A 21031-nucleotide genomic window follows, 5' to 3' on the forward strand; every position below is an offset into this window, starting at 1 on the left:
CCTGCGTTTTAGGCTTAATTTATGACCCACTCGCGAGGTTGTAGGACGAAGAACAAAAAAACCTCAAGAGGGTGTTTTTGTTAAAATCCCATGGAACTTGAGACTCTCAAGCATATCTTGGTACATTGCACTGCATTGCTTCATAAAAGATTTAATCTAGAACGTTGATTTCAGAAATATTCATTTGCTACACATGATGAATTATGGGCTAGCATTTTCAATGGAGATTGTAATTCAATAATCATAGCTGCAATAACCTTTTTGAACTCAAAGCAAATCGATTGCTTTGATAACTAACATATTTGAAAGAATTGGCAAAGATCAAAGTTTAGTCCCATGGCTGAAATAACATGCGTATTTTACATGCTTTTATTACGCTGCACGCGAAATAATTGCGAGACTGAACAATATGTCTTGTACTATTTTGTATTGTTATATATAACTACAAACATGAATTTTAACAAGTGTTTGGTTTAATTGTTAATATGTATGTTTTTTAAAATTCTAATTTTAGATTACCACTTCTGATATTCATAGATAATTAAAAATGTACTTTTATGCTGTAAATGTTGAAAAGTTGCAAGTCAACTATATCAATACAAATAAATTATGACAACAATACGATTTGTGGCGCTTTGAAACCCTGTCTTGTTGAAAAGCGCCATGTATTGTTGTATAAGCGCCATGTAAATGACCAATAAATAAATCAAAAACAACGAATTTCAATGAAGATTTGATACGATAGTTTAAGTGCCTCACAGGGGGCAGAGGGGGCGGGGGGCTCAAGCAGCATCACGGGGAAACCAGAGTGGGGTGGGGGTAACACAAGTACATCACGGGGGACCGGGTGGGTAACGACATCACAGGGGACCAGGGAGGTGGTGGGGGACACAAGCAGCATCACGGGGGTCCAGAGGGGGGTGGGGGGAACACAACATCACTTGGTCCGGGGGGGGGTGGGTACAGGGGCACACAACTTCACAGGGGGATCAGGGGGTACGAGCAGCATCACGGGGTAGCAGAGGGGGGTAGGGGGAACACAACATCACAGGGGACCAGAGGGGTCTATCTGAAGCAGACAGGGAGCAGACAGGGACCTCATTTGTGGGCCTTAGTCATCAGGACCGGCTCTCGCCTCCTGGTTGCCGCGATTGGCCTATCGAGGCCAAGGCAAACAATGGGAGGGGGGAGTCATGCCCGACAAAGGAAGAAGCAAGCCTGCAGTGATGCGATACGGCCATCTTCAAAGGCCAAAAACCAGATGGTGAACAAATAGGCAGTCTAGAAAAATGGTCCAAAACCCCGGAAATGGGTTTATTCCGCCAGGTGAATGCTCAAGTTGTGATAGTATATAAAGCAGCACAATATTTCGAATTTTGTTGCAAAGTTTTTCAAATGCGCACACCGGCGCGGTAAGCCACAAGAAATGACAAAGCTTACCCCAGCAAGATGTATTGCACACAGGTGAGGCTTCAAGGCTGGACGAGAGCTCCGAAGCAGGAAGGCAAGGCTCTGAGTCTTGAGAGGAAAGCAGGAAATGAAAGATGGACAGCTCCAAGTGTCTGTCAATGGGCAGCAAAAGACCATTCTTCAGAGATAAGAAACCTTATATGTTCTCGTGGAGCCACAACTGAAGAACCTGCGCTGCAAACTCTTCAAGATGTTCATGAACTGGTCCTTCCAGACTGTGTGACCCTCGGAGGGTCAGCGATTCTCCCACTGGATATCTTAAGTGAAAGCCATATTTCCAGATAAGATCCAGGGCATCGGTTCATTAAAGCTCTTCTCCTTTCTGACACTTAACATGACATGTTCTGATACAGGGCTATGTTCTTGTGGGAATGTATAATTGCGATTTTGTTTTATGTCCTTTGTATTGTATCCCTTTGCTTGTAACTGTTTCAACTTGGACATGTATTATACCTATAGGTCATTAACAAGCATGTGGAGCTGCAGGTATGATGCAGTGAGGTCTAAAGTCATTAGGACTACTGGGACAGTAAGCTGCTGACTCTGCTTCAGTGCCTCTGCACTGGGAAGCAGCATCGGACTGGACTCATGAAAAATAGATGATTGTGGAAAGGAAAGGAAGAAAGCGATAGGTGGCCTCAAGGTTTATGTGCAGTTTGGACATTTCAAGAATGTTCTTCTCATGTGCATGAATGCGTCAGGTTTTGTTGAAAAAGCAAAGTGTACAAGCAAGTGGAACAGGATACCCGATCTTCACGAGACTGGTAGCTCCATGAAAGATGCACTCATAGGCGATACCAAATGTATCCATCAGCTCGAAGTTTCTTATGTAAGTATGGGTTTCGGGGGCAGAAATTAGTTTGCTGCTGGTAGTTTAGAAAGGGACAAGCTGCAGGCTTTATTGTTGTATTAAACTGTCACTGTTTAATTGCTACCATTCGTAAATGTATCCTGTGGACTCTGATTCTTGATAGCCCTATCGAGTAAAGATTTTATTTTTACAACTGAATGTTGGCTTTCAATGGAAATTGTAGAAATGTCTTTAGTAAGTATCCACCTGGGCAGCACCCGATTGTTTTTTTTACTTGTGCACAAAATGATATTCAACAGTAGAAATCTTTCCAAAAACCTATAAATGTCTCAATGTATATGTCTTTCACAATAAAAGCATGTCTTAGAATTACATATGTGTTAATCTTCACATCTTTCAGGCACTTCTCGCAGTCGCCTTGTAAACCATCTACTCAAAAACTCTCCAAACTTTCACAGAATTTAAATTACAATGTTGGGTCTGTCATTATTCAGGATCCCCTTATAGGGGACCACTCAATGATATATCACATCTTACAGGGATGATGGAAGGGTCAAATATATTGGCACCAACTCACCAGTATGATTTAGAATGTTCTCCTCGAAGAAAGAAAAACGGCTAGGTGTCAAACAATTAAAACGATCTGCCAACATCAAAATAACTTCCTAATTGCAATTAAACATTAGGTGCATATGAAAGATAATCAGTTCTGACATTTCTCCTGGAAAGAAATTCTGTAATCTTTTGGACACGTATCAATCAAGGGGCGGGTGATGCACCTATACACATGGACTGTCCTATCTAGGAGCCAGAATGGGTGAAGTTCATCAATTCAAAATTCCATCTTCCTAATGAGTTTTCTGAATTGAAAGACCCCCCAGAGGGGCCCATTGAGCCGGGTGTATACCTGTGGACACTGGAAGAACTACTGTGGGCTATTGGCAAACTAAAACCATCTAGGGCCCCTGGCCCAGATGGTCTACCACCGCTCATCTTGAAGCAGGCCCCCTTTCTTTTGGTGGATTTAATAAAATCTTGCTTTGATCATATTTTTATGACCCATAGGATTCCACTTTCCTGGTTTGTTTGTTTTGTTTGTTTTATTTGCTTATATAGCGCGCTGAACCCAGGGGTAGCTAGGCGCTTAACTTGTGGATCTGGTTACATACATGGAATAGGTACATATATGGAATACATACATGGTATAAATACAAAGAGCATGGGTCAATAGTTATAGTATACAGGCATGTGAGAAAAGTTAAGGCGAGGGTAGTGGAGGAAGGTTACACTGTAGTTACGAATCATCAGGCATGCAGGTATTTACAGGAATATACAGCAATTTACAAGTTGAAGGCAGCGAGAATATGTAATACAGTTGTTTACAAGATATACAGGCATATATATGGTTTCCTGGCAGTATATGGTTTCCTTGGGGTTCGTTAGATGGGAAGGATTGTAAAGAGCAGCCACATTTTGACTTTGAAGCGGAAAGCTATAAAAAGTTTCATTTCTCAGTGCTCTTTCAGATTTAATTTTGGTCTGTAGTAGTGCTATTTTGTCTAGTAGTGCTTTCTGGATGTTGGTACACCAGATGGCATGTTTGTCACAGGTGGATTGGAAGGGTATAGGCGATTCCAATTCCCTGAGGATAGGGAAAAAGTTATTTCACGCTGGAATTGGCATTTTGTATTCTACTGTTGAATGTATCACTTAGTTTTGATAATGGCTTTTTTGTTGGTGGCGGCTGCTGTCTTGAATAGGATTTTGTTTTGAGGAGATGTTTTTTTTTATCCAGTTGGCTTCAGCTGATCCCTTAGTTTTGTTCAGTGCTTTTAAGTCTGGAGTGAACCATTTGTTTAGGCGATTGGGTTGTTTTGCTTTTCTGGTTTTTAAGGGGGCTATTTGGTCTAGTGCTAGCAATAGATTCTTGTTTAAACATGTAGACTAGGGCTTTCGGATCGGATTCAATGGAGGGAGAGGGGTCGATTATGGGCCTGATGAAGGGACAGAATGTTTCTAGGGTGATGGATTTGTTGTTCCTTGTTGAGGCTGGGGGTAAATGTATAGTCTTGGGGAGAGTGTGGGGGGGCTGTGAAATGACTCTAGATCAAAGTGGATGATATTGTGGTCGGACCACACACATGGTGTGTTTGAGAGTACATTGATGTTGCAGTTTAGATTTCCCACCCAGTCGAGGGTTCTGCCTTTGCAACGGGTAGGTCCTGATATGCGTTGTTCAAAGGCTAGTTCGCAGAGGGATTGTTCACTGTTAGGGCGTGTGTGTCTAGTGGGTCTTTGTATCCTAGGTTTAGGTCTCCCAGAAGTAAGATTTTGGAGGTGTGTTTGGTTTGGTGCGAGTGTAGGTCGGAGATGTGTTCTTCAAAGGTTGATGTTGGGCCTGGCGGTCTATATATCAGGTGTATCAGTAGTGTACTTTGGGCGAGAGAGGCAGTTTGACGGACATGGGTTCTCCTGAAGGGAACAGCAGAGAAGTGAATTCTCTTAAGCAGAGGTGGGTTTTGGAGATGATGGCAATTCCTCCCCCTTTGCTGGATGTCCTCTCTGCTCTAGTGATTGTGTATTTATCGGGAATGGCTAGCATGAGCGAAGGGCCTGCTGCCGGATGTAACCATGTTTCAGTGACTGCTAGTAGGTCGACATTGTTAGTTAATATGAGGTCAGCTATTTCAAGCATGCGCTACTATGGATCTGGCATTAACTAGTGCGCATTCGAGTTTGGTGAGGTCAGGTTGAGAAGTGTCTTGAGGATGGTTGGTTTGTCATGGAGGTGATGCCTAAGTTGATGTGAGTGTTAAGGGGTTGGTTGGTGTGCAATGTGGTTTGGGTGCTGGTAGTGATTTTGCTAGGTGCATGATGGGTGGTGCAGTACCCTAGGAGGGAGTTTCTACGCTTGAGGTTGCAGGGGCTAGGTGCAAGGCAGAAAGAAGTGAGTTGAAGGGATTTGGGGCTGGTGTGGGGAGTGATATAGTTAGGTGATTTAATAGTTGGGAGCTGCAGCATAGGTTTCTGGCATGCTACAGATGTATTGTGGAAATTGAGGAAGTAAGTAGCCAGAATAAGAATAGTGATCTGAGGAAATGCCATGGAAGAGATGGCTAGTGATGGTGGGGCCAAGTGGCATAGGGCTGCTAAGTAGGAGTGGTGCTAGAACTACGGAAAGGTGGAGGCTATTCCGATATAGTGGCCAACAGGTGAGGTAAGAACTTACAGATGTCAAAGTAAGACAGGCAAGGCGATCTAATGGTGCTCTAGTGGAGTACCTAGCGGGCAGGATGTTGAAAATAGGCTGTTTTCGAAAATCAAGGGAGAGGACTTCATGCAGATATTTTATGGTAAGAGTGTGCTCTTACGATAGTAAGGGAGTCGGGAGGTAGCATGCATACACACAGCTAAATTCAGAGTAGGTGGTTTCTAAAATATGGCTGTCAGGCACAAGCAATACAAACAGAATTACGGGTGACCAGAGGTAACCAGGCTGATTCTAAAATATGATCTCAGTCAATTGTGATTCCCATCTATAAAAAAGGGACCAGAGATAATCCGGCCAATTAACAGCCTATAGTGCTTATTGATACCATCAGTAAGGTAGTCGCAATCCTTATCCTGAGTGATGTCAACCAGGCAATGAGGCAACATTCTTTTTCATCTAAATTTGAGGTTGGATGTGACAGAATACGGGAACCCCTCTGAACGCTACCATCTTAGCTCACCTTTTGTAGAATTCTAGGAGAAAGGGGGGACACCACTTATATGGCCAAGGAATGTAGTGAGTGGGTTTGATAAAAGCATCTATGCGCTCTTGACCACTTTCAAAATGAAGGCATATTAAGGCTCTGGATCGGCATCGGGCACCCTACTCCCCACAAATCACCCACTATGATTTGGAATATGTGAACAAAGAATTGAAAATTCTGAGAGGGCGACTCGCGCACAGATTAGTAATTGATCTATAACCACATTAAAGTATCACAGTTCTATAGCATAGGGTACAAGATTTATTCCACGTATAGCACAGCCGCAACGTGTCAGGCCTGCTCAGTATTTTTGGGATCTTTCACCTGTTTGAAATGCTCGGTCTCTAAATGATAAATGCAATGCTGTCCTGATTTACAGCATTGCATTTACACATGTGTTGTGGGATTGAACCCGTGTTTTTTGAGACAACCTAATCCAGGCATATATAGAATAGCAGCAAGAGACTAACTCCAAAACATAATTTATGCCGAACTACATTTTGTGAAACCACTTTCAGGAGAAACTATATTGTGGTATTTGGACCCGCCGACTGATTGTGGCAAATCAGTACAGCATTTCATTTATCATTTAGAGACCGAGCATTTCAAACAGGTGAAAGCTCCCAAAAATACTGAGCAGGCCTTTAAAATGACCAGGTGGTCAAAACACGTGTCGGCTGTGCTATATGGGGAATTAATCTTATACTCTATTCTATAGAACTGTGTGATACTTTAATGTGGTTACAGATCAATTACTAATCTGAGCACGAGTCGCCCTCTCGGAATTTTCTATTTTTCATTTATGTGGCCTCACTGGACATGTCCTGCGCCTTTGTTCCAGTCGTACGCTTCATTTTATGGACTAAGATGCTCTCCTTCAATGTTCCACAAAAACGGGTCCAATTGATTTCTTTACTCCATTCGAAATCCTCTCTTAAGATCAGAGATACGCGGGATGGCTCAATGACTAGATCCATTCCCTCACAGCTATGTCTGAGAAAAGGATGCAATATTAGTCCCACACTCTTAAACATCTATCCGAGTGATATGGAGAAGTTGTGGAGGTTGAATAATATGATCCCTGTAAGCCTGGGCCACCTGAAGGTTCTGAACCCGTAGGCCCTTTAAGACAGGGTAACAGTATATGAGATGTATGGGATGCAGATCTTACTCATACATCAATAATCGGACCGACTCACCAAGTTGGCAAAAACATAACTGTTTTATTTGCAATTGTCTAAAACAGGGAGTACAACAGACATCAACGGACGCCGCACAAGTATTCTCTTTCTCAACAGTCTCAAAGCATCACATGAAAAAACACAACCTTATACTAAAAAAATCATCATTACTGACGTCATACTACGTGGCAAAATAAGAAAACCTACAGGGGTTTGTGATAGGCTTAAAGAAAACATCTAAGTATACTTTCTATGAGGAATAGGGTCGTAATTGGATCTCTGAGATCAGGTGGACAGCTATGCCCACCCCTAGTGCAAGTCATCTTCAGTGTCATACTAATACACAACGTCCTATTGGCTTCTCAAACTATAGGGCTCTTTGCTATGTGGCCCTCTATGATTGGTTGGCACGCTTGTATCCTTCTGGAATATTCCACTCGCTAGCAGAACGAAAGCTAGATGGGGTTGGGTTAATGGGAGACTAGGTGGGGGGGAGGGAGTCGTCGTCTCCCTCCGCATTTATTTCCTATGAAATATGTTGTAAACAATTAGTTATAATCGCATTCGCAGTAAAGTATGCAATATTTTCACAAAGATCCATGTAAAGTCTCAGGAAGTTTGTATGTTGTTCTTCCGAAGTAAAATACTTTGTGGGACAAATCAAATTCTTTTTTGGTAATATTTTTCCTTTTTTTGTTGAATGGCTGATACCATCCTACCACCACTTGCCAACCCAGCCCTGCACCCTTACCACTCTACCTATTGCCCACTATGCCTTAATAAATACATACTAACCCACAAAGTCGTTTTGTCACATACATAACATACATGTACAACATAACATTTTATTTCGGCAAAACGACGACACATCCTTTAGAGATCTATGGACTGTGCTTTGTATACTGCCACAAAATAGACCGATCAGGAAACGCTGGTAATAGAAGCTGGCCAACGTGGAACAGGGTGCAGGAGAGGGACGCAGATCCATGAGACATCAGAGGAGCACTGCAGTTCAGGATGGTCCACCAGCTAAGTGATTGCGAGTGGGAGATTGGATGGGGCTGGACGGGTATCATAACATATAAATGCCTGGTTTGAGGATGCCGACTGGAGTGCCAAAGGGGCATTGTCTTGGGTGGTGCGAGTGAAACCACACAATGAAAAGAAACGTGTGTGTATTTGTGGGCGTTTGAGAAGCTAGGGTGCAGGCAAAACAAAATCAGCATTTTTTTCAAAGTGACCTTTACACACACGGCCGAGATAAACAAATCCAGTCAGATATTTAATTGAAGTTTGTTCAAATAAATATCTTTGAGGTCATGGTAAAACGAAAAAAAAAGCCAATGGCTCTGTGTTACCAAGACACTACCATATTTCCTTCATTGATATTTTATTTCCACCATTAAATATAAAAGGTACACAATGGCAGCACAAGTACCCATCAGATAATTCAAGAAAATTAAACCGCCACTTAATCATGAAAAGCTACAATAGTCGTAATGCTCAATACTGGGGGCCTTTCAGAGGATTCTGCACTAACTGGAGCAGGTGCACATCAATACGATCACAGTGAGCTTCTGACTGTCTAATGAATTGGACATTTGAAGAAACAGATGTAAAAGCAACGGTCAATGCATAATGCTTCATTGTTCAAGTACCTGTAAAACCACAACTCCAATAGCGTCTGCAACACTTTCAGCTTGCTGCAGTTCTGAATAATCCTTCTTTAGGTTCTCAACCTCATCTTTCTTTTGGTTAAGCTGCAAAAGTGAATACAAAACATTTCATGGTTTAACACATTGCATCTGTTTTAGTGCATTGGAGAAGTCTGATCGTTCAACTTTAGATCTTCTGTAGAGCAATATTACAACTAAAAAAAACAATCAACACAAAACTGTATTCTGATTTGATCGTCTTTTTTTCGGTCATCCCCACCCTCACCCTACATCCCATTTGTTGTCAAAAGGGCCTTCATTTTGACCAACATGACAGTAATCTCTGTAAAAATCCTTTTCCATTTGCACCCACTTTCGTTTACTCCGAGTCCCAGAAAAGTAAAGTCTATGGACTATAACACATGCAACGCTTCAAAAAGAATTTGCGGAAAGGATTCAGTAGGGAAGCATGTGTGGTGTACAGAAGAATACATTATTTAGCTTCAGTAATGTTCATTCTGATAGAGAAGTCTTTCCTTTTACAGATTACCAATTTTAGAAATATTCTCCCAGGCCAAGTCTGGCTTCGAAAGCTTTCAGACACCAGGAGGGCAACTCTGGCTCTGCTCCGCTCTGGGCTCAGTTCCACTCTACGTCATAGGGACCCACAATTCTGTATGTGACATTGTGGGAGGTGTACATGTTGCTGCCTGAGGCCCATTTTTTCAGTTCTGCCAATTTTTCGCAGCAGTCAGAAGCTTATTAACTGTAAAACTGCCACAGGCTCCAAGCATGCCTAATAATGTTTAAGAGGACAAGCAATGAGGGATATTTGGGGAGGAGAACTTATCCTTTAGAAAGACAATTACTGTAGGTAGGTAATTTGCTCTTAGTATGGCTACCTTCCTCCCACAGATTCCTCATCTTTGAAAGCCTTCCAAAGCAGTATAGCAGTGCAATACAGAGATGTAGGAGAGATGAGAGTGAACACCTACACCAAAAATCTCTGAAGGACTGACCAACCGAAAATAGTGTCTTCACCAGACAAGAAATGCAGGCTAAACTTAGCAAATGCATATACAGATGCATATGTTATGCTATTTTGTACTGCAAGCGCTACCATCCAAGGACAGTCTCCACTCACGTGGGTCTTGAAGAGAGGAGGGCTGGGTGTGTTAGTGTGGATAGATTGACCAGATAGCTTCAGATCCAGGAGGAATTGGAATCTCTGAGCGTTGTTTTGCTTGTGGAAGATGGTTGTGGAGGCCTTGTGTGCTGTAACCGTATGGGTAGGACTCAGTGCCTCAGATCTGTGCTAGTGTTTGTCTGTTCCTAAGTGATAGAATTTTTTTTTAAAAACGATTATATAAAAGGCCGATTTAGAAAGACGGCCCTGTGCTCGCACAGAGTGGTTTCTCTAAATCAAACGGTCATGCCCCTGCCGCACACGTGTGCGCGGCAGGGGCCAACAGGTTGACCAGGAACCAGAAGGAGCGTCAGGGAGAAAGGGTAAGTGTATGTGTGTGTGGGTGGTGTGTCTGTGTGTATTTTGTTGGAGTCTTGGTGGGTTGGGGGGCAGTGGTTTTGTGGAAGGAAGCCAAGACTGGTTGGTTGAAGAGAAGCAATGTACTCTTTTTGCTTTTAGTAGGCCGCCTAAAATCGGGCAAAAATAAATAAATTAAAAATAAATTAAAAAATTTGGTCACCTCCAAAAGCGAAAATATGACCCACAACCTTTTGTGTTGGTGTGTGTTGCGTGATGTTGGGTGGATTGTGGTTGTGCGCACTGGATAGCTGTTTCCATAAGGGGTCCACAGTCGCAGATGGCTGTTCGGTGTAAGGAGATCTATTTCATTGGTGTGTATTTGTGTAGTGCTAATGGTTTTCTGGACTATGTGCTGCGTTTTTTCCTCTAGGTTTGCTTCCAGAATCTCAGAGATGGTAGGGTGCGAGTCTTAAACCGATTCTTGGTGTGTTTATGTGTAGTGCAGCTAGCCTGTAGTCAAGTGTAGTGGTGTTGGTTATGTTGGAGGGAGGAGCATGCAGGGGGAATGGGTTAGTAACTCAGTCAGTTTTTGTAAAGCCTTTGGTGTGAGACTTCGGTTACTGCGTAATGGTATCCATCAACGTTCTTGGTTGTGGTTCGTCGGAACATCTCGCCTCCTCTCTAGGTTACAGGGCTGACCTCCCTGTGGGTTATGCTGGCAGGTGGACGGGTGTACCTAGTGTGTTCCTGGTTACTCGTCCAGACTAGTCGTGGCCGTTGGGTGTGGACCTGTTGTCCGGTTGATTGCTGAAAGGAGGATGAGCAGCAGGAGTTTTAAAATGGAGAGAGAGGCTCAGTGAGGCGGCCATAGTTAAGGGTGGGCAGGTTGGGCTAGCCCTAGTTGTGGGTGGGCAGGTTGGGGTGATGCTTGGGTTTCAATGGTTTACCTGTCAGATGTCTTGAAGCTTGGCTGCGCGTGGGTGTTATCCCTAAATCTGTCAGTTGGTTGGCCGGTCTCTTCTTTGATCACTCTAGTTGTTGGGCATGGTTTGGGGGGAGGTGGGAATGGTGCCATGTTCTAGTCCTCCAAGTTATTGTTATCTGTGATATTCCCATGTTAGTTAGGATTAGTTAGGAATTACTCCAACCCTGCTGATTTTCTAAATGAAGGTTTTTGAAATGTACGTCCTTTGTCTTGTATATCTGCTGTTCATACCATACCCTCTTTACAGAGCCTGAAGCTCGCTCAAATGCCTTGCCGATCGCAACCAGGAAAGCTGTCTTAACGGTGAGTAACCTAACAGCGCAAGAATGCATGGGCATACACAGAGCTGCCATCATAAAGGTCAGTACCAAATTGAGGTCCCAATTCGAAACCAGAAATGGTGTAGGTGGAAACCTATTTACAAGGCCCTTCAGAAATGCAGTCATGACCATAAGCTTAAAATAAAAAAGATTCCTAATCCAGAGACCTAAAACACAGACACAGCCACGAAGTAGCCCTTGACTGCACCCATCTGAATGCCCGATAAGGCCAGGGATACAAGGAATTTCATCACAGTGTTGTTAGGGCATGCAATAGGGTCTTATCCTGCGACCTTACACCATGCCTCAAACTTTCCCACGTGCATGCAGACAATGATCTAGTAGAAGGTTTGCGTGCAGCCAGTAACACCTCAAGCACCTCTTCTGAGAGGTCCCCAGTCATACCTTATTCTCTGAAGAGCCACGCATGTAGGTTGAGGGACTCTGGGGAGTTCGGGTGGAGCACCTGACCTTCCGATTGGGATAGGAAGTCCGGACACCAAGGAAACCGAAGAGGTGGGCAGATGGCCATTTCCAGGAGCTCAGAGTACCATGTCCATCTTCCCAAGACTTGGGCAAGCAAGATTTTGGTGGCTCAAACCTCCCGAGAACCCACAGGATGACAGGTATCTGAGGAAACACATAATGGAGGAGCCTCCCCACCCGTTTTTCCAGGATGGCCTCGATGAATTAGCTTCTAATTGATTTTCTGACAGAAACCACACTGCACGACATTGTGTTCCTTCCCGAGACTCCACATGCCGATACCGTGCAGTTCCAAGATGGACATCTTCCAGCCACAGTCTTGACCGCATTTGAATCCCGAAGCTTTAGGGCCAGACATATCGGCGGTGAATTAACATACATTTCTCTCACTGAAGAGAACAGTTCCGAGGACTGTGTGCTGAGTGTGTGGAAAACATGAACGGAGGTATGGGGGCGCAGTGGCGCAATACATGTACTGCCAACGTCACATCCGGAGTCAAGGAGTGGCGCGTCTGAGTCCAGAGGAGTCAACTATCGAGTCATACTGCATCCCCCGTCGAAAGGTTTCAGAGCAACTGATGCTGGAAGGGAAATCTATCAGATGAGGAATCTGTGAGAGAATGCAATCCATTGAAAGGCACATGCCCCTTTCAACGAATCATTGCGGTTAAGGAGTTGTGGTTGCTCATCTCAGGAGACATCAAATCCTGAAGTGACAGCAACATGGTGAAGATCTGCATGCCCAGAAAATATTGAAGGTCAGCACTGCATGTTGGGAACGGATGACCCAAATAACATACATCAGGTACTTCCGGTGCTTTGGGCGGCTGAGAAGATGGCATCCGGAATTCCAGGGAGACAAACCAGTCATTTAGGGATGAAGCCTGCATGATCTGGGCCAGAGTCATCATTTTGAAAATGTGCAGGTCCAAGTTCAGCAGCCACAGTTTCAAAAGGCCCAGTACTAGCACTTCCCCCTCTGTGATGGCAGCCTACGCCAGGAGTTGCAAACTATGGCCACCTGGAGGGGGAAAAGACAGAAGGATGGTGTAGGAAAGAGCAGCAGTCATTCTGTGTAATGGCTTCCAAGGGCATGTTATCTCAGGTAGCATTGATCCACTCGAAAAAATAAAAAAAGGTTCAGCCTTCCACATCTACAGGGGAATGGAGTGAGAAATTAAGGGTTTAAGGAGGGAGGAGGAGGAAACAGAAGAGATGGAAGAATTAACTCAGGATGTACCTCGTCCGCCAGCTGGGCGAAGTAGGACCTTTATCAGCATTCCCTAGTAGCTGGGCCCATTTTCTATGTTAAAAAAGAAAGGAAAGTCAAAAGGAATGGCCTCCAAGTAATGCAATCATTTTGCAAAGTTAATCTGAGAGACTAGCTGTGGAAGCCATTTTTGAAGCACTCATTGACCTCAGAACCAAAGAGGTTGGCCCCATTAAAGGGCACGTCCATTCATTTAGCCTTGCCATCAGGTGCAAATGACAATGTCAGCATCAAGGAATGCTTGCAGAGGATTTCCCCTTTGTCAATCAATCTAGTCTTGCAGTCTATGTCGAGCCCTGTTCACAAAATATGTTTTGCCACTCTGGACACAAGGTTCATCAGGGTGGGATTGCAGGATAAAAAGACAGGATCAGCAGGTGCACATCCTTGAAAAGCTAGAGGGCTGAACCAGGCTCCTCCAGCACAGACCACAATGGTTCAGAAAGGGCAGATCAGAATGGGTGAGTATATCTTTGAGTCGGGGTTATGCTGCATTATGGCATCCAAAGGGACTGTTCACACAAGCAATACTCAACAGACTTATTTAACTGTGCACTGGAAAGGAACACTTACAGATCCATTGGGTTTGCCAAACACAGGGGAACATTTCTAGATCAACAAGGTTCTCAACTTATCAAAAACATTTTTTCTGGGAAATCCCTCAGTTTAGCTTCATCCAAAGATTGCAGGCCAAAGGGTACCGGGTCAACTTCTTAGTCAAACTCCCTTCAAAACCTGGCCTGGAATTGGTTCCTGGATGCCAGGACTATATTAAGAGGATCGGGTGCTGAAATCAGAGAGCTAGCAGATAGGAGCACATAAAGCCAAAGCGTCACTACATTACCAGAAGGGTACAGCCCCAACCACAGGATGGAGTTGGCAAGCATGTCGTGGCAGGATGATGGGGATCTGCTACAGGCTTAAAAGCACACCAAACCAGGTTTCTAAACCGAAACTTCTAGTGCCGACAAACAAGACCAGCTTAGGCCACCAGGATAAGTCACTTATGTTCCAATCACCAGTCATGATAATTGATTTTTACCTCTTTTGCTCCACTCACCAAGTAGCACTGTTAAACTGGCATCAAGGTGAAAGTCTCTTCCATGGTCACCTACCACTGTCTGAAGTCTTCCTAACGAAATAACTGCTACACTAAACACATTTTGCAACTCTGTTTTTCAATCCCCGCTCCTCCGCCTCCAACAAAGCCTATGTCATCCCCTTCATCACAAAGCCCAGCACAAACCCCAAAATAACTTACTAGCTTCCACGCAAATGAGGACTGGACCTTTTAGGCTAACATTGAACAGCTATACAAATAGAGAATCGTGCCCTCGTCCACAACAGAAGAAAAGGGGGTTCAGACTCTCCAAGATCAAAGAAACCACCCTCAACATTCGAGAGTAAAAACTCCAAACCTGACCCAACATTGCAAGGAGATCTCAGTCTACTAGACATCTTAGAAACCTATGACACAGACGACTTAACACTCATCCAGCGCCTTTAACAAGGCATGGGAATCTCTGGAACAGCATTGGCCTGGCTGAGAACCTTCATCAAAGAGTGGGTGCAGTTGATGAGTCGACACAAGTCAAAAGAACAAATTACTTACATCTGGTAATTTTCTTTATGAAGGATGTTTCTCAGGCACATACGTGACATTGGCACAAATAGCTCAAACTGCGCTGCGCAAACTCTGCTTACAAATGTGTTTCCCGTACTAGGCAACGTTGAGTAATTCTGCTTTCGTACTGTATGGGAAATATGTTTTTGTCTTATTTTGGCAGGAAAGACATTAAAGAAGAGATGAAGGAGAACAAGCGCCTATTCGAGGGGCAGAATGGGAGTGTAACGAGGCACAGGGGTAGGAACTTCCATCAGAAATAATATTACCAGATCGAAGTATTTTGTCTTCTAATGGATTGTGTCCTCAGTCATTCTTCATCTTCTATAAGCACCCATAGCAGTACTCTCTTTATAGGAGGCTGGTAAAAATAATTAGCAAGATGCCCTACCAAAGCGGGCATCCTGGACTGATAGTGTCCAGACTGTCGTTTTTTGCAAATGGATGCAGTGACAAGCATGTTGCTCCGTGGGATATGTCCAGAGTAGGAACTCCCCTATGGTGGAACTGGCCCTAAACCGCTCTGAAATATCTTTGTCAAGGTGGATTGTTTTGTCTATTGTTTTGGCTATTTTTGAATGCTATACTATAGCAGGCAGAGTTTCTTTTGAAATGCCTTTTCCCTAGCCTTTGCCTGGTATAATAACAAATAGCTGATCCTCTCTCCTGAACTCGTCGGTTCTAGAGATATGAAAGCTCTGAGCCCTCTTGGAATCATGCCTATGTAAACTTTCTTCCTACTTGAAGAGGTAAGGAGGGGGTAGAAACTTGGCAAGTGAATTTTCTGAGCAAGATGAAATTTGGACACCACCTTAAGAAGGAAAGATGGTTGCACCTTTAGTATCACTTTGTTTCGTGAGAAATCCATGACGTATGGTTTACAAGACCTCTGCATAGTCCACAAGGCTTTCTGAAGCCGGACCCCCCACTATCTACAACGCTCTCTTCCCAAATACTCTCCTTCTAGAGCCCTCTGCTCGGTCTCCAACTCTCTGCGGGTGAGCCATTTTTCCAACTAGATATTTGGGGGTAGATCCCTATTCTCTGCAGGTGCCTCCCTCTGGAACAGCCTCTCTCCGTATTGAACCTGTGGGATATTTCAACCTTTGCCAATGCACCCTACTACACCCTCCTTTGCCAAAGGGAGAGAGAAACTGCCGAAAATTGAGGCACTAACCCTGTGCGCGCACCAAATCTGCGAAACTGCACATGGTTCACTATCACAAAAGGCTGCACACCCTGCCACACAAAATCAAAGTTGGTGTAAAAACAGGAATCACTGAATGTCACCTGTCACCTGACGCAAGGCCACAAAAGGGCTAAAATCCGAAAATGCCCTTAAATACAGCTTTCTAAACAAAGGCAACCTTCAAAGTGCTGTTTTGGCACTAAATTCAGTCATTTTTCCAGTGATTTATTGAAAGGAAAAGTGTGCTGAAATCATAGATTCTCCAGGCAGTCAGAGGAATCCAGGCCTCACTTCCCGACAGCTGCTTAAGGAAATTAGCTGTCAAACCCAGTTTAAAGGTGTTTCTTTTTCTGGAAGAAATTGCAAAATGCGCCAATTTAAAGCCTGTTTGTGAAGGGCTTAATTCTTTTAAATGTCCAAATCCCTTATAAACTGTGCTTATTTTAATATGCGTTAAAGAAAATACTTTATTGTGAATCTTACAGTAACCCAGTGGAAGTAACTACTCAATTCTGACTGGACAGTGCCTAGCCTGGGAAAGTTGACATCTCAGCTTGACACTCCCTTCGAACAGGAAGCCTAATGGTTCCCACATAATGACAACAAAGAGCCCAATGAGACCTCATTAGACATTCGTCTGGGGATGTGCCAAGAAAAATGGCAAGCTGCCCAACTGATCTCTACAGGGGAGCTTCTCTCTCCAGGAAGGGGACACACCTCCCTGATCAAAGGACTGCGACAGCTGTTGCCTGTGAATGGAAGGTACAAAGAAAAAAAAACTGCTGGGACTTTTTTAAATCCTCATTTGTGATTAAAGTTGAAACTCTTTAACTGAGCAACCTAAAGAGGGATACATCTGAAAATTGGTAGACATTAACCTAATTTCAGGCTTTTGATTTGAAGACATTGATGAAACTTGTACCATTTAAGGAACCAAAGTTATTAAAAAATTCTCATTGTAGCAGAACGATTAATGTTGCAAACCTAAGATTGTATGTACATGATCTACTGATAACCACATAGAGATGTACCGAATTAGAAATGATTAATTCAAACTGTTATGGTTAAAATGTATAAAAATCTGTAGAATGACAAAGACAGCTCTCACAAAGATGTGGATTGAATGTGAATATAGACAATCAAATATGAAATGTATGTATCTGAGGCTACATCATTTTAGAAATGTACATTTGTGCAAAAGTTATGTTTTAGTCAAAATCAATGTGGGAGTTCCTACATCCCATCGTAAAGATGACAGCTCTGTTCTAACTGCCAATCAAAACAAAGCATGTGCCTGCGGCAACTCACAGCCGTGGGGGTGTGTTTTGAAATTCTGCCCACACCATAAAACTTGGTGATGTCATTTGATAGTATAAATATAGGAACCTCACTCCGCATGACGACTGCTTCCAGAACACATCCAGATTGCAGCACAGCACCTTGCTCCAGAACTCTTCATCTTGTAGCTGACTCCAGACTTCTTTGAAGATCCAGATTTCCTTGCAAAATCCAGACTTTAGCAATGCTGAACTCTTGCTAGCTAGACCCAATTTCAAACATCCCAAACTTGAGGGGATATAATTCTGATTCAGTTTGGTTTGCTACCATTAAGGCTTGCCCACTGAAACTTACATTCTGTAATCTGCCGTGTCCAGTGACCAGAAGGGCCCATCCAAATCCAGTCTGAGGTGCAGTCCAAAATTCACCAGAACCGCATCGCTGATCCAATCGCTCCAGAAGTGCCCTGCTGCCGGTAGACCTGACCCGATCAAATGATCAGAACCGTGACGGTCCGATTTTATTACAGGGGACTGTAAGTATTAATAGGAAGAACAGTGACCCATAGTATTATCTGCATTGTATTATTCCAATCTCAACCCATCCCATCTTTAAATTCAGAACCCTAGCATTGTTAGAATCCTTCCTGCGCTGATTTTTCTCACCTGTGTTACAAAACCATAACTCCTTAGTGATTTTGAGTAACTAAAGTAAATCCCTAAATGAAATTGAGTGTCCACCACATGAATGGTTGTGATGGCTACGTAACTGAAGATTCATGCGTGGCCTCCTCTTTTACATAGTCTTTAATATAGTATAATAAAACCTAGCTGTTATTTTTAAAACCAAATTTCTGCTTTTCTCTGCGCATATTTTTCAAAAACACCTCTCACTAAAACCTCTATGACTTCTTCAATTCTAAAGATAGAAATGAAATTTCAACTCTCAGTGATACCCAAGACCCTTAGCTACATTCACAACCATCGCGGAACAGTGTATTTCTATCAGGAATCGCATAGTAAAAGTTTGCCGCGAATTTGCAGTTTTCAAAAGTTTACACGTGTCTTCTCCCCATTCAAAGTGCTTTTTCCATCCCACCCTGATCTAAAGTGTGTACTGTTGTTTATCTTGTAGCTCATGTGCGTTCAGACTTGCTTAGAGTTGCTTTCCTAATGATTTTTCTCCATTTAAGCATTTTTGACCATTTTGCTTTGTCACAAAGCCATTTTTCACCTGTCATTTTAAAAGTGTCATATTCCAGAAACGGTTTTCTCTCTTGTTTGGGGAGGGAAGATTGCATTTAAACTCTAGACATTGTCTTTCCTTCCTGAATACCTGCCGATTACTTACATTTGTGTAGGATTGCTCATTGGTATCTAAAAAAACTTTGCAGGGGGACTATTAACCTAAACGCTATCTGTTCACAAACCAAAACTGTTCTTTTTCCTGTGTTTTCTATTCTGCATCATTATAAGTGAATCCAATTGCTTGACTTGTATTCTGGATTGTATTGTCACTGCTGGTATATATATATATATATATATATATATATATATATATATACACACACACACACATATATATATATATCTCCTATGTGTGATTTGAATATTAAATAAATATTTACCTTTACAAACTAGCCTGATTCTTGGTTCAGTGTGACCTGGGGTGTATTTTGAAACGGGTGTGATATGAGTGGTATATCATTCAGAATATTGAGCTTATAGACACAAATAAAATAAGTATTTCATTGCGCACAACATGCTAGGCAAGACCTGGGTGTGTGCCTGATCGAAATCTTTAACAAACCGGACCTCCTTACGTTCTGTAAACTCCTCAAGACCTTCCTTTCCTCTCCCTCTCCCGTGCTAACCTATCTCCGCGCTTCCTTTCTCTTCCCCCACCTGCTCAGCTCGCTGACTGGTCGCCTGGTGCACCTCCAGAGCCCAGCAGGTCCCAGGCTCCCCCACCAGTCCTGCACTTGCCTCCAGGCATCTGCACTTTACTTGGCAATATTGCATTATGCTCCACGTGAGGGGCAACCACTCTGAACGTAACCCTGGCTCCATGCTGGACTGGACGCCATTGTCTCCGCCCCCCCCACTCACTCGCACTTCCTGTCTCTGCGCCCTCCACGACCTTGGAATGTACTAGGCCTAGCAAGTCTGTCCGTCTTGTCCTCCCCGGTCTCCCCTCCCTAGCCAGGCCTAATAATGTAGTTTATTGTACTGTACGTTCCTTCCACCCACTCCCCCCTTCTCTCCTCACTGTTTGGCACACACTTACACTAGTAGATATGCCGCTGGCCGAGTATGCTAGTTATTGTTGTTTGATCATTCGGAATCCTCAAGGCCTTAGAATGACTACTGTAATCCCTTGTTCCCTTCACGCCTTGAATCACTTCACTTGTGTATAAGCACTTTATAAAAACAATTACAAGAGGGAGCATGTAATTTGCTCACCCTGAAAGCAGAGGGGATCGCCTGTGTAAAGACTGAAGGGCGGTATCTGTAGTTCTGCACACTATATGGTTGGTGTGGAGACAAAGAACACCCCAGCGAAGTTCTCTAATGGTAGCTATGGACTAACAACCAAGGCTGAGACTAAAGGGAGGTGATGCAGGCTGGTTCTTAAGTACAGTGGATCCCACACACATAAATAAGACTCACTTTGTACTAACCAGGTAACTTAATATATACAGTTATATGTGGTACCAGTGTTACCTTTAAACTAAGTTATAATGCATCAACAGCTGACAGTTATTAAAAAGCTGTTACATTATTAGGCAAGGGTTGCCCTCAAACATTACTGTAGAAAGGCAGGTAATATTTATGACATAGGAAGAATGCTTTCTTTAGTGCAAAAAGGCAACAATGTGTGAGGATACCCCACCTGGGCAACCTGTAAGGTAAAGTTAATATGTACTTTATGTTGTATATTACAACCCAATCCAAAGATGTTCATTTATAGTCTGCTTCTGTTTCTACGGATTCCACTACCCCAAAGTACCGGGGAAGCCATTGGAGAACAGGACGAATCTGCAACCACTGTGTGAATCCCAACAATATAAGATGCTCCTCCTTGTCACAGTACCTTGGGTGCCTTGGAAGGCGAAGTGGCAGTGTTTCTCTGCTTTACTCAACGATGCCCCTCGAGGATGGACCCACCTTGGAAGAAGGAGTTGCTGGGACGTCCATGTTGAGCAGGAGAAAGGAACCAAGCAGTGTCGGAAAGGCAACAATGTAGGTCTGTCACAGTGGTCTCCGTTGGCGGGTTGCTATGTCGTCTGTGGATGTCCTACAAAGATGAAACTTGCTGTGGATCTCGATAAGGCTTGTATGAAGCAGTTAAGTCAATTGGTGGTCGCCAAGGACTTTCGGTGGCAACCGGTAGGTGACAGGTTTTGGTATTTTGCTGTTGGCTGCCTTTCGGTTCTTCGGTGCTGTACCCACAGCACGGATAGGGTGGCTTCTGGCAATTTGGCCTAGAGCAGCGTGGACCCTCACCAAGTCTGGACCTTC

The 21031-nt window shown here is 43.5% G+C and overlaps 1 protein-coding gene across 2 annotated transcripts in view; it reads right to left on the reverse strand.

The window, feature by feature from the left end:
• Positions 1-21031, reverse strand: part of KIF15 (kinesin family member 15) — a 2141222-nt gene that overhangs the window by 373212 nt on the left and 1746979 nt on the right. For both annotated transcript variants that reach the window (XM_069648268.1, XM_069648269.1), the window contains exon 28: positions 8876-8977. In XM_069648268.1, the coding sequence (XP_069504369.1) occupies positions 8876-8977 (102 nt within the window). The remainder of the gene's footprint in view (positions 1-8875; positions 8978-21031) is intronic.

This window comes from Ambystoma mexicanum, chromosome 2q, assembly GCF_040938575.1.
Source record: "Ambystoma mexicanum isolate Mex_15411 chromosome 2q, UKY_AmexF1_1, whole genome shotgun sequence".
Classification (NCBI taxonomy): domain Eukaryota; kingdom Metazoa; phylum Chordata; class Amphibia; order Caudata; family Ambystomatidae; genus Ambystoma; species Ambystoma mexicanum.